Source organism: Narcine bancroftii, chromosome 6 (assembly GCF_036971445.1).
Source record: "Narcine bancroftii isolate sNarBan1 chromosome 6, sNarBan1.hap1, whole genome shotgun sequence".
NCBI lineage: Eukaryota > Metazoa > Chordata > Chondrichthyes > Torpediniformes > Narcinidae > Narcine > Narcine bancroftii.
In genome coordinates, this window is record NC_091474.1 from 231,513,410 (window position 1) to 231,527,388 (window position 13,979).

A 13,979-nucleotide genomic window follows, 5' to 3' on the forward strand; every position below is an offset into this window, starting at 1 on the left:
TGAGAATGAAATCCCCGACCCATTTATAATTCAGATGGTGTTGCAGAGTAAAGGACTCCATTTTCACTGGTTTGGTTCCAACTCTTCCAGCTGATGGCAGTGCCAGAGGAGTTCCGTGACTTCTTTCTAGTAAAAATCCAGAAACGCTGGAGGAGCTCACCCGGACTCGTCGTGTCCATAGGAGGTAAAGCTATATGACCGGCGTCTTGGGCCTGAGCCCTTCCTCAAAGGCATGAGCAAAAAGCAGGCAGGCCTGAATTAAAAGAATGGGCAGGGGGAGGAGTACAGTCCCCAACAGACAAGGTGTTCATGGGAAATGGTTGGGACGCAGGAGAGAGGAAAGGTGAGAATTGACTGGGGAAGGGTGGGATGTTTTTGACTCTGGAAGCAGAGCTGGGAGAAAGGAGACTGAGGGAAAAGGTAAGAGAGGTAGAGAGGCAGAGCTAGACGGAAGGAGACTGTAGCCCCTTTCAAACTTGCATCCAAGTAAATCAGCCGTTTAATGTCCCGGGATAGGAATGGGGGTTTGGCCTTTCACACTAGACCACCCCTAGCTGGGACACTGAACACTTTCGTACTTGCAAGGGTTTATCCCCGGCGTTTGGTCTGTTCTGCCTTTAATAGGAAATGCCTGCAATGTAAGTGCCCTTTTCAAACTTGCCTGATCTCAACGCCGGCGTCTGCAGACACCAGGGATTATACTGGGGGTTGAGGCCGGCAATCCATGGCATGAGATTAACGTCATCTGACGCCATCGTTGAGCAGATTTTGCTTTCACACTTGCCACTTTAAAGGCTGATCGGAGTTCAATTCCTGGGATGACTGGCAAGCGTGAAAGGGGCTATAGAGAAAGATTGGGGGGGGGGGGGAAGCTAATGCAATTGGAGAAGTTGATGTTAATGCCATCCTATTGGAAGATGCCCAGACAGAATATAGGGGTTTTTAAGCTCAAAACTCGTATAATCACCTGCTCAAGTCTAAAAAAAAATCGAATTGTCCTTTTATGCTGACAACCAAAAATGCAAATCACACGATGCTTTTACGCAGGGGTGATTTGCAAACCGGCTTTCGAAGCTGAAAGAGGCAGGGCGACTAGTGCAGTAGTGCAGCCCGCCACTGTGACGTAAAACATACACTCCAGGAAGGGAAAGCGGCCTGTACTCAAAATGGCGACTGAAGAGCAGGTAGGAGCGCTGATGGATATCTGCACAAGCAGTCTTAGGACTTAGGCCCATCTCCTGCGCAATGTAATTGCCTTTTTTAAGCAGAGGGGTTCTTTAAAAGTCATGCTCCTAGGTCACGGGCTGACGGCGTCATCGCGACGTCATCAGCCCTCCCCTTGAGCACCGCATTCAGCGTCAATCGTTTTATGGAGGAGATGGAGTTACTTCACTCCTCCTCTGACACTACCCCCCTAGGCAGAGGGAACGTGGAGCAGATTGGACCAGCCAATCCTCCTTTGGGTCTTTTAAGTGAAACGATTTAAAATCGGAGGAAGCTTGTCTTTACAAATCGCTTTTTTTTCCACAATTCGTGGGCGGTCTCAGGTCTGACAATGCATGAAACCGTAAGAGGCACTTCAGCAAGAGAATGGGACAGGGAATTAAAATGGTTGGCCACAGGGAGATCCCTGTTATTGTGGCGGACAGAGCCGAGGTTGTCTTTCTTTGACCATAACAATGACCACACATCATGAGCTGGAAACTCCTTTGGGATGCCATGAGGTCATAAAAGGCAGGTTCTTTGTCCGCACTGTAGTCATGGGCAAATAGAACACGGTACTGAAACAAATTTCGATGCGATCTTTGTGAAACTGAAGGAGTGCTACATGTTTAGAGCCAGAGAGTAATACAGCATGAAAACAGGCCATTGGACCCAACAAGTCTATCACTTTACGCAAATGCCATTGTGTCCTTCCCACACTTCCATTAATGCTTCTGGATTCGACCACTGCTGCACAGCATAGACAGCCCACAGCATTCGATTAACCCACCAATCTTTTCCTCCCACATTACAAAGGGCAACTTTGGAACGCGAGAGGAAACGGGAGCTCCCGGGGAAACCTACACACTCAGAGGGGAAATAAAAAAAACAGCACCGAAGGTCAGGATCAAACCCAGGTCAGTGGAGCTGTAAACATATCAAATCGTGGGCTGAAGGACCTTACTGTGCTGCAGTGTTCGAGGTAAGGCAGCAACTCTGCCAGCTGCGCCACTGGGCTATCCAGAGATGCACATCTTCAGGATGAGACCTGAAGACGTAGACATAAGAAAGCCCATTATTTTGAAGGAAAGTTCTCCTTCATATTCCGGAATATACTTTTGCAATCAAAATTACTTAAACCAATTCATTGGCCTTTGGTGTGAGTAATATCCAGTTCATCACTAGGAAATGCAAGAGGGGAGAATCTGGCCAGAGTCTCTGGCACAATGTTTTTACTCCACTGTGAGTAAGTGTTCTAAATCTGGTGAAATGACCCATAGAAACGACACCTGCACAATATGGGATGAGCAATTGTAGTAGATTTATCACAATGTTGGACTTCATGTTCAAAGCCAATGACCTAATTTGAATATAATCATTTTATTGCCATGCATACTGAGGTACAGCTTTGTTTTCCGTGCTATCCAGGAAAGCCAACTCATAGATTCAACAAATAAATAAACAATGGAGGGAGTAGTGCCACAATCAGTCAAAAAATGCGGGGTATAGAGAAAAGTAGAGTTAAGAAGCAGGTGCAAAGGCAACATCTTTTATTAATGAGATGCCCATTCAGGAATCTGATAGCAGTGGAGAAATTGTCCTTGAATTGGAAAGTTTTTGTCTTCATTCATCTATCTCCCGTCTGACAAAAGATGGCATTGTAGTGTAGTGACATTTTACTATCCTCTTCTTATGTGGATTACAATAATTTTACTCTCTTAGATCTCTACTCTAGTATCAAAATGACTGATGATGGCATTCCTAAATTATAAAGGTGATCACATTTCCAAAAGAGAATACTTTATTTATTGTAGTTTTGAGATGCCTGAGTGTGAATGGTGCGATTGTGACATATTATGTTATATTTTATATTATATATAGATAGGTATTAAAGGAGATAAATTGTGGCAGGCTTTTTACAAAAATGACATACAAATCCAGGAATTACCTTCATCTTTTCTCTAAACATTCACCCCAGACTTAATTTTAGGTTTACTAGTCTGTTCCACATTAATCTTCTGAACAGGTTTACTAATCTGTTCCACATTAACTTTCTGAAAACGAATACTATACTGAAATTTGTTTTTGTGAATCAGGGCATATTCATTCGCTAACCTTGCCATTTGCTGCCATGTCCCCAAGTCTCCCTCATCCAGGTATAATTTAATCTCATTTGGAACGCATCTTTTAATTTTCTCAATTAATATCAATTCTCTCAATCTGTCAAAACCATTAATTTATTACTTTTGAGGCGCACCAACCGTCAAAATATACGGATTTTTCCAGAGCAAAATCCATATAAGATTGGTTCCATATTTTCACCAAACTCCTAAATTTTTGTCTATATGCTTCTGGAACCAACTCAATGCTGCTTGTTTAACAGTATCATAATTTGCCACTTGCTCTGCAGTCAAGCTAGAGGATGCAATTTGTGCTTTTCTCTTCGATACACTTTGGAGCATAAGTGGCCATTTTTCTTTTGGCCATCTTGAGCTCTCAGCAACTTTTTCAAAAAGCTGAAAATAGGTTTCTAATCTCCCTCATCAAAAGGACGCACTAGATTTACCTCTCTACTCGGCAAAATCTTCTCCCCAGGAGTTAGAGCCTCAAACCTCTTACTTCTCTCCATCTCATTTTTTAACCTCTCTAATTGAAACCATCTGTCCCTTTCAATCTGCTCCAAGTCATATTTTCTTTGCTTTTCATCATCCTCCCTCCATTTTTCTAACTCATATTTCTGCCGTTTTTCAGTTTCCTCTCTTCGTTTTTCAGCTTCATCTGCCTCATTTGATTGTTTCATCAACTCAAAGTTCCGTTTCTCTCTTTCTTTCAACATCCTCAATTTCTCCAATTCCAATTGCAATTCAACAGTTTTATCTTCCGGAAAATTATCTAAGTCTCAACAAATTTTCCCTCACCTATATAATATTTCTCTATAATCCTCTGTATTTGTATTTTCCTCATCCAATGTTTGACTTCAGTCAGCTTTAATGCTTTAGCAATGACCATCAGTTCCTCTTTTTCTTGCTCTGCTGCTCCGCAGGTGATGGTTGTGACAAAAAAAAATTACTAACATCCATTGGTGCTGTTTTCAACGCACGCAAGCTTTAAGTTAGCTTGGAAAAACCAATTAACTCATAAAACACAAAAACTCCAAAAGTTTAAGATCCAAAAACTCCACTTTTCAATCCGGAAACATGAGGCCCCCAATGTTCTGGGCCCAGAGGACTCCAGGGCCCAGAGGACTCCAAAACCCAGCAGCAACAGAAATTCATCAAGTCAAATGGTTACTTAAACAAAAATTGCTTTTAATTATCTTTAAACATGAAAACAGGATTAAAATTTATCTTATTACTATTAACATAACTTAACCCCCTTCTAATTTTAAGCACACATGTATGTAATGTGTATATAAGTTCAGAAAAGTTCATTGATTCACAGTCCAATCTCACTTCCCATTCCTCCAAGTTCTCTGGTATCAGGCAATTCTTATATTTAACATTTATAAATTTCACCAGGCTTGAAAGGTAAATGGTTATCGCTCAGAGAGGTTCGTGTTGGTTTCCAGAGAGAGATTTGTTGCACATTGGACACCCACAACTGATTCCTTCCAATCAGCCACTTCATTTTCTTGCCGAAGAAATTTGCCCCATCAGGGTTTTCCAGCTGATAACCTTTTTCTTTCAGGTCATCATAGAGTTCAATTTTTATTCTCTGTTTTCAAGTGAAACATTATACAGCCAGACATCTCCTCTTGTATGGACCACAAGGCTTTGACCAGGCTGAACTAAGAACTCACAACCCATCTTCAAAATGGGGTTTTTCCACAAGCTTGCCAGCTTGTCCTGTTCCAGTCCCAGCTGCTGCTGAACTGTAGATCTGAACTCTCTCTCTCTCTCTCTCTCTCTCTCTCTCTCTCACCCTCAGAGAAAACCACATGACCCTCTTAGAACAGCCAACTGCACTCAGACAGACTGCGATACTGGACCTAATCTACTGAGTTCGTTCATCTGTTGCTTTCGAAAACAATAATCCATGACTCCACAGCATGTCCAATTAACACCTACTCGTGAAGTCCTTATAGGCATCCTTCAAAATTTTTCCAAAAGCACCCGAAGTCTGGACTGTCTGATTTGAGCAGAGCTCTGGCATTTTAAATGAGATCTGTTTTGAAGTGTTTGTATGTGAGCTACACTAAAAAAAACCTGCCACAATTTATCTACTTTAAAACATATCTATATACAATATAAAATATAATCTGTCACGTCATGCAGAGGCAAACCTTTCCTATTCATTGATGCTGTCATTGGCCACTTGAACAGCGTGAAAACAGAACCTTCAGCTCAAAATGTCTTACCTGCCTGCATTTGGCCCTTTAACCTTCTAATGTATCCATGTATCCATCCAATTTTTCCTTCAACAGTGCAATAGTTCCTGCCTTAACAACCTCCTCCATCAGGCCCATTCCACACACCCACCACCCTCTGTGTAAAAAAAAATTACTGCACAGGTTCCCGTTAAATCTCCTCATTATTTTTTTTAAATTTAGACATACAGCGCCATTTTGACCCACGAGTCCGTGCTACCCAATTTACACCCAATTAACCTACAACCCCTGGTACTTTTTGAACGGCGGGAGGAAAACAAGAGCCTCCCAGTGGAAACCCCACGCAGACACAGGGAGAGCATACAAACTCTTTACAGACAGCACAGGGTTCAGATCTCAGTTCCGATCGCTGGCGCTGTAAAGGCGTTGCGCTAATAGCTACACCAACCGTGCCACCCAAATCAATCCCACAATCAGTCCAAACCCTCCTTAAAATAATGATTTGATTTTATTTTAAATTATTTTTTAAAAATAAGTTATCTCCTTACTGTTTGTGAAGTATTGCTTTGTGCGAATTGCAGTGATTCTGTCAAAGGCTGAAGTGACCATGAGTACGTTGAGATAGCGTGACATAAATACAAGTTTATTTCTGTATTTTGGATTCCAGAACAGCTCTTGAATCTATGTCCTCTGGTGACTGATTCCCCTCCTCTGGGAAAATGACTGCATTCACCCAATCTTTTCCTCTCATGATCTTGTTCACCTCATTGAGATCAGCCCTTATCCTCCTGCGCTCCAAGCTCCAGCCTCTCCCCATAGCTCACCCCCCCCCACTGAGTCCTAGCAGCATCCTGATAAATCTCTGCGCCCCCTCCAACATGACAACATCTTTCCTGTGACAGTTACGAAAAATAAACACAAGACTCCAAATCTGGCTTCTCCAGTTGTTACGGAGTCCAGAGGACCCCAAAAACCAGCATCAATAGATATGCACCACAACACAGGGTAACTTAAACAAAAGTAGTTTTTAATTATAATTGAACAAGAAAACCGAATTAGACTTTAACTTATTACTTAACCTAATTAACTAACCTACCTAACTACTCAATCCCCCCTCTAATACTAAGCACAGGTGTGTGTAATGTATATTTACAATTAGAAAAGTTCTTTAAATCACAGTCCGATCTCACTGCTTGCAGGCAATTCTTGTTCTGTGCACAGAAGTTAGCATTAACAAAGTTCACCAGTCTTTGGTGCTTAACAGACAAATGGTTACCACTCAGGAGGGTTCTAGCTGGTTTTCAGAGAGAGATTCCTTTTCCAGACACTGATTCTTTTCCAATCAGTCTTGCTGACGAAACTTGCTCCCTCCAGGGTTCTCCAGGTGATCCTCTTTCTTTCAGGTCACCTTTCACACCGCCAGTCTTCACCTTCAACCAGGCAGCCTTTCAAAGTTTGCCAGCTTTGTCCTTCTGAAAATAATTTCTGTGACCCCTCTCTCTGTTTCACACCCTCCCTCTCTGAGAACCAAACAGTTCTCCCTCCCTGCAAAGATCACATATTCCCAGGCAAGCTGCTGTCTATACTTTGTTGCCCCTGCAAAAAGCATTCTGCAAAAATCCTGCAAATATTCTGTTTTGAAATCTGTGTGTGCAAACTGCTCTAACAATTCCTTCCAAATCACTTCCAAATACTCTGTCACACCAGCCCCCTAAACAGCTGCAGCATGACATCCCAACTTCTGTACTCAGTACTCTGAAGGCCAATGCGCCAAAAGCTTTTTTAACCACCCTATCTACCTGTGTCGCTAGTTTCAAGGTGTTAGGTACTGATACTTCTGGATCTCTTTGCTCTTCAACACTCCCCAGATCTTTACCGTTCACTGCGTAGTTCTTATCCACGTAAGACCTTCCAAATTGCAACTCCTCAGTTTTCTCTGTCTTAACCATATTCCAGGGAAAATTTTAAAAAATCGTTCAGGTTGATTTTAAAAAAAACCTCATGAGACCATTTATAAAGTGCTTGCCCAAGGCATCTGTTCACATTTATTTTCACTTTTTAATTTAGACGTATAGCACGGTATGAGTCCGTGCCGCCCGATTTACACCCGATTAATCCTCACCCCCGGTATGTTTCGAATGGTGGGAGGAAACCAGAGTCCCCGGGGAAAACTCATGCAGACACAGGGAGAACGAACTAACTCCTTACAGACATCGCGGGATTCGATCCCTGGTCCCGATCGCTGGCACCAAATCAATCCTAACCCTCCTTAAAATAATGATTTGATTTGATTTTAAATTATTTTTAAAAAATAGTTATCTCCTGACAGTTTGTAAAGTATTGCTTTGTGAAAATTACAGTGTTTCTGTCAAAGGCTGAAGTGACCATGAGTGGGAAGTACGTTGAGATAGCATGACATAAATACAAGTTTATTTCTGTATTTTGGATTCCAGAACTGCTCCACACTTGATTGTCATCACTTTTTGACAGCTTGTGATTGAACAGCCAATGACTTTGGTACAGAGCTGCAGAAAATGTTTCCAACAACATGTTTTTTAAAAAAAGAAACTTGTGAATCTCTTTGCATTAAAATAGCCCACAGGCACTTGTTTTGCAGGCTGAGGCACCTGGACTTGTATGTCAGAGGGTTTCAGGATCTTAGCCCTGAAGATGTTGGGTGGGCCCTTTCAGGTGGACCCTCTGCCTTGAGCCCGGTGGCAGGAGCAGATCTTAACTTGTGGACTCACCTTTCAGGTGCAGCGTTAACTGGTCCACCTGAAAGGGCCTTTATATCCAGAGGCGCTTTGTAGTGCCTCTAAATCTGAATAAGGCACAGTGACTGGTGCCGCAGAGCCGCCTGTCATAAATATGCAGCATAGCAATGGCCGTCTTCCCTACCCATAATCCCCCACGCAGGTGGAACTGCTCTGTCTTTCCCACAACAGTTCCAGCTGAATGGGAGATTATGGGTAGGGAAGGCCACCATTGTCCTGCCATGTTTTGAGCTGCAGCGAGTGGCCCTGGTGCAGGAGCGGCCAGCTGGGCTATGACAGCCCGCACTAACCACCTCCCCCAACGTCCCCTGACAGCCGCCCTGCCCCTGCGTTCCCCGCCAGCCACCCTTGCCGCGCCAGCTGCTCCTGCCCCGCCAGCTGCCCCTTCCCCGATGGCCCCTGGTGACCTCCCCTCCCCAGTGGGGCGGGGGCTGTCAGGTAGTGGGGTGGAAGGGGGCTGTCAAGCAGAGGGGAATTGGTTCACTGGCTGATGGAGTCACCAGCCCGCCTCCAGGCACCCACTTACAGTGGCTGCACGTTCAGGTGCGTCAGCGGAGCGTGGCACTCCACTGATTATCCCTACCAGAGGAGGTTTGGCGTTGGCGCCTCAGAGGCACTTCCACCACATTCAGGTGAGTAGGTCTTTAGCCACAAGGGGGGAGATTATGTGCCTTTACACTGGGGTGTTCAGGCCATCTGGCCTTTCAGCCCATCGAGACTGCCCCACCATTCCACCATGGCTGATTTACTATCTGTTTTAACCCCATTCTCCTGCCTTTTCTCCTTAACCCGTGATCCCCTTCCTCATCAACAACTTCCGTCTTCCATAGATTCACCACTCACCGAGTAAAGAAATCCTTTGTCATCTCTATTCTGAGGCTGTGCCCTCTGGTCCCAGATACCCCCACCATAGGAAACAACCCCTCCATATCCAATATATCTAGTCCTTTCCATCTTCGCTAGGTTTTGGTGAGATCCCCCATCACTGTGCTAAATTCCAGTGAGTACAGTCCCAGCGGTATCAAATGCCCCTCATATGATAACCCTTGCATTGCAGTGAACCTCTTCTGGACCTTCTCTTGGCAACCTAAAGCCAGGGAATGCAGAGGGAAAATTGCAAGCTAGGGTCAACCAAAGGTATAAATTTGGAACTGTCTTACACAAACAGTTTTGATGATCACTTGTTCATTTTATAGAAGGTTGATGGATTTTGTTACTCAAAAGCAGTTTGAGCTATTTATTAGAGAAAAGGGTAGGGCTGACAGAAATGGGGAAACCCAAGTGACGAAAACTTTGAGGCTCTGTGCAAGAAAAAGCAGGAGGTGTCATATGCCAGGAATATTTTTTTTTAATTTAGCCATACAATGCAGTAACAGGCCTTTTTGGCCCCAGGCACCATGCTGCCCCAATTGCACCCAATTGACCTATAACCCAGTTCATTTTGAACAGTGGGAGGAAGTAGGAGTCCCCAGGGAAATCCCACGCAGACACAGGAAATATAAAAAAAATCCTTACAGGCAACACAGTATTTGAACCCCGGTCCCGATCGCTGGCTCTGCAACAGCGTTGCGCTAACCATGACACTAACCGTGCCGATGATTGGGATTGAGTGAATCACCAGAGGAGTACAAAGGGGATGTAGGCGTACACTTAAGAAGGAAATCAGGAAGGCACAAGGGGGACATGAGATTCTACGCCAGGGATGGCCAACCTTTTAATTTTTAATTTAGACATGCAGCACGGTAACAGCCATTTCAGCCCATGAGTAGGCTAATCGAGCGGCATGGACTCGTGGGTCAAAATGGCCTGTTACCGTGCTGCATGTTTAAATTAAAAAGGGTAGGCCACCCCTATTCTACATATATTAGGACAAAAGAGGAGCCAGACACACAATAGGACCACTAAAGGTTCAGCATGGTCATCTGTGTGTGGAGCCACTAGTGATGGGCAAGATCCCAAATAAATATTTCTCACCTGTATTTACCATGGAGAAAGTCATGGATATTAGAGAATTCAACAAAGTAAATAGTGATGTTGTGATGGATTATGTCGTCTATAGATATGTTTTAATGGAGATAAATTGTGGCAGGTTTTTTAAGTGTAGGTCACAAACAAACACAACACAGATCTCATTTAAAATGCCAGAGCTCTGCTCAAGCCAGACAGTCCAGGCCTCAGGTGGCTTGGCAAAGACCATGGAAACTGCTTTGCTGAAGGACTTCACAAGTAGGTGTTAATGGACATGCTGTGGAGTAATGGATTATTGCTTTGGAAAGCAACAGATTGGGTCCGGTGCCGCAATCTGTCTGAATGCAGTTTGCTGTTCTAAGAAGGTCATGTGATTTTGCACGCAGAGAGAGAGAGAACTGTTTTTTTCAACATGGCAAGCTGGCAGTTTTTTTTGAAACCCCATTTTGAAGACAGGTTGTGAGTTCTGAGTTCAGCCTATTCAAAGCCCTTGTGGTCCATACAAGAGGAGATGGCTGATTGTATAATGTTTCGCCTAAGATAAGGGAAACAGAAAAGGAACTCTGTGGTGACCTGATAGAGAGAGGTTATCATCTGGAAAACCCTGATGAGGGTCAGGTTTCTTCGGCAAGACACTTAAGTGGCTGATCGGAAGGAATCAGTTTGTGTGTGTCCAACGAGCAACAAATTTCTCTCTGAAAACCAACAAGAACCTTCCTGAGCAGTAACCATTCACCTTTCAAGCACCAAAGCCTGGTGAAGATTCACAAATGTCAGATTCTGTGCACAGTATAAGAATTGCCTGCAACCATTGAACTTGGAGGAATGAGAAGTGAGATTGGACTGTGAAACAAAAAACTTTTCTGAACTTACTCACACATTTCATACATGTGCGCTTTGAATTAGAAGGGATTTGTTAGGTTAGGCTAAGTTAATAGTGATAAGTTAAAGTTTGATCCTTTTTTTTATGTTTAAAGTAACCATTTGTCAGTGAATTTCTAATGCTGCTGGGCTTTGGGGTCCTCTGGGTCCATAACAATATCCAGAAGGGGAATCCCCATTACAGAAGAGGAGGTGTTAGAAGGCTTGTAAAATCCCCAGGACATGTCCCAGAGTATCCTTGGACATTCTCTGATCTCCATTAGCACCCCCACCCCCCACTTCACCAATCACTTTTTCTTCTTACCTCTTACTCTATCTCTCTTTTCCACTATCTCATTTCCTCAAGCTCTGCATTCACAGAGCCACCTTTCCTCTCCTGTCCACATCCAATTATCGCCTTTTGTCTTTTGGCCTGCCCTCCCCCCCACCTTTTCCCTCTCTTCTCCCCCAGTATTTTAATTCAGGTGCCTGCCTGCTTTTTGCTCATCCCTTGAAGAAGGGCTCAGGCCTGATCCCTCAACTAGATGCCTTTACCTCCACTGGACAGGGCGAGACCGGCTGAGTTCCTCCAGCATTTCTGTGCATTTTTACTCCAATCACAGCGCCAGCAGTCTTTCATGTATTGCTCCTTGGGCATTGTGGGGGTGTCTTTGGGAGAAATTCCACAAGCACTGGGAGAGATATTTCCATCATTGTTGAACACTAGTGTGGTGACAGGAGGGTGGCCAATGACCCTTTACTTCAGAAAGGCTGCAAGGATAAGCCTGGGGTGCGAGCTTAACATGAGTTATCGTTACATTTCGGGGATTCCGAGAGGTGGGACCTATTTACATTTGGAAGGACAGATTTGCGATAGTCAGCGTGGCTTTGTGCATGGGAAGCCAAGCCTCATTCATTTTATTTTTGAAGGGGCAGGAAACATTGTCAACAGAGACTTTGGCAAGGTCTTTGACAAGCCCCTTCATGGTAGGCTGGTCAGGAAGGTCACATCACAGAAAACAAAATTGGCCTGATGGACATATCCATGGTGGTAGTGAGGGGTTGTTTTTCCTACAGGATGCCAGTGACCTATGGTGTGCTGCAGGGATCGCTGGTGAGTCCACTGTCATCTATGTTAATGACGTGCATGACAATGTAGTTAGTCTGTGGAGTAAGTTTGTGGATGACACTAAAATTGGTGGTATCGTGGACACTGAAGAAAGTTATCGGAGGCTCCAACCTGATCTAGATGAACTGGAAAAGTGGAGCAAGGAGGAGCAGATGGAATTTATGTAAGTTAGAGGACTTTGGTGGTTTAAACCAGGGCAGGATTACACAGCAAATGGCAGGTTCTAGGGGGTACGTGGTTCTGTGAAAGAGGGGACAGAGGTAGCAAAGGTGGTGAAGAAAACATTTGACACTCTTGCCTTCGTCAGTCGTGACATTGAGCGCAGGAGCTGGAACATCATGTTACAACTGTACAAGTCACCAGCCAAGTACAGTGTGCAGTTCTACAGTGTGCAGTACAAGTCACCAGCCAAGTACAGTGTGCAGTGTTACGGTGTGCAGTACAAGTCACCAGCCAAGTACAGTGTGCAGTGTTACGGTGTGCAGTACAAGTCACCAGCCAAGTACAGTGTGCAGTGTTACGGTGTGCAGTACAAGTCACCAGCCAAGTACAGTGTGCAGTTCTACAGTGTGCAGTACAAGTCACCAGCCAAGTACAGTGTGCAGTGTTACGGTGTGCAGTACAAGTCACCAGCCAAGTACAGTGTGCAGTTCTACAGTGTGCAGTACAAGTCACCAGCCAAGTACAGTGTGCAGTGTTATGGTGTGCAGTACAAGTCACCAGCCAAGTACGGTCTGCAGTTCTACACCCACCTTAAGGAATGATGTCAAAAGCTGGAAAGGCTGCAGAACAGTGTCACGAGAATTTTAATGGGAATGGTTGACTTGACTCATAAGGAGAGGCTGGGACTTTTCTCCTTGGCACGATGGAGGCTGAGGCTGACCTTATAGGGGAATGTAAAACCACGAGGGGCATATATAGTCTTTTTTCCCCAGGTCATGGGAAAATGAGAGGGCACTTTTTAATTACAGATGGTACAAGCTGCCAGAGGATTGGTGGAGATGGGTACAATTGTAACATCTAAAATACATTTAGACTGGGGGAAGAGTCACGTGATGGAGTAGTGGCCGGACGGTGAACTCCAGCCCTCTCCAGAAAAGTCGGGAAAAACAAAGGAAAACACAAAGGCACAGAAATAAAAGTTACAGAAAAGTGAGTATAAAGGTGGAAAGAAGATGGCGACAAAAAAAGAAAAATCGAAAGCAACGGTAAGAAGAGAGGAAGAGAAGACAAAGGAGGAAAAAGGTGAAGGCCTTACCTGTCCGAAGAGGCCCGCTGCGGAGAGAGAAACCCGCTCCCTCAGGTCGGTAAATAATGGACTACAAAAATGACTCGCAGAGCCGAGTAAAAGTGCGCAACCGCGATGCGAATGAAAAAGAACACACCGACGGGAGGGGGGACCAGCTGGGGAGTCGATCTCCACAGCCGGCAACGACAGCTGCAGAACACCTGCAGCAAGAAGAGACCACAGAAGACAATAGAAACAAGAAAGAAGAGGAGGAAAGGGCAACAAAGAAACAACAGATGGTCAACCCAGAGGAAGAAGAAGAGGAAGAGTATGGTGAAATAGAAGAAAAGAAAGGCAAGGTAAAGGATATACTTGCTCTTATTAAAGGATACATGGAGTCATTTAAAGAATGGCAAACACAGGAATTTAAGGATTTAAGAAAAAGAATAAACAACACAGAAGAGAAAATAAATAAAATGGAGATGACCT

General features: G+C 44.3%; 1 protein-coding gene across 9 annotated transcripts in view; it reads left to right on the forward strand.

Moving 5' to 3' along the window:
* acoxl (acyl-CoA oxidase-like) overlaps positions 1-13,979 on the forward strand; it is a 434,711-nt gene that overhangs the window by 387,543 nt on the left and 33,189 nt on the right. For 3 of the 9 annotated variants that reach the window (XM_069887663.1, XM_069887664.1, XM_069887661.1), the window contains 2 exons: positions 91-184; positions 2,020-2,120. The exons of 3 other annotated variants lie outside the window; for them this stretch is intronic. In XM_069887663.1, the coding sequence (XP_069743764.1) occupies positions 91-184; positions 2,020-2,120 (195 nt within the window). Of the gene's footprint in view, positions 1-90; positions 185-1,047; positions 1,158-2,019; positions 2,121-13,979 lie in introns of those variants that run through there. 3 more of the 9 variants (XM_069887666.1, XM_069887662.1, XM_069887669.1) reach the window with 3 other exon arrangements.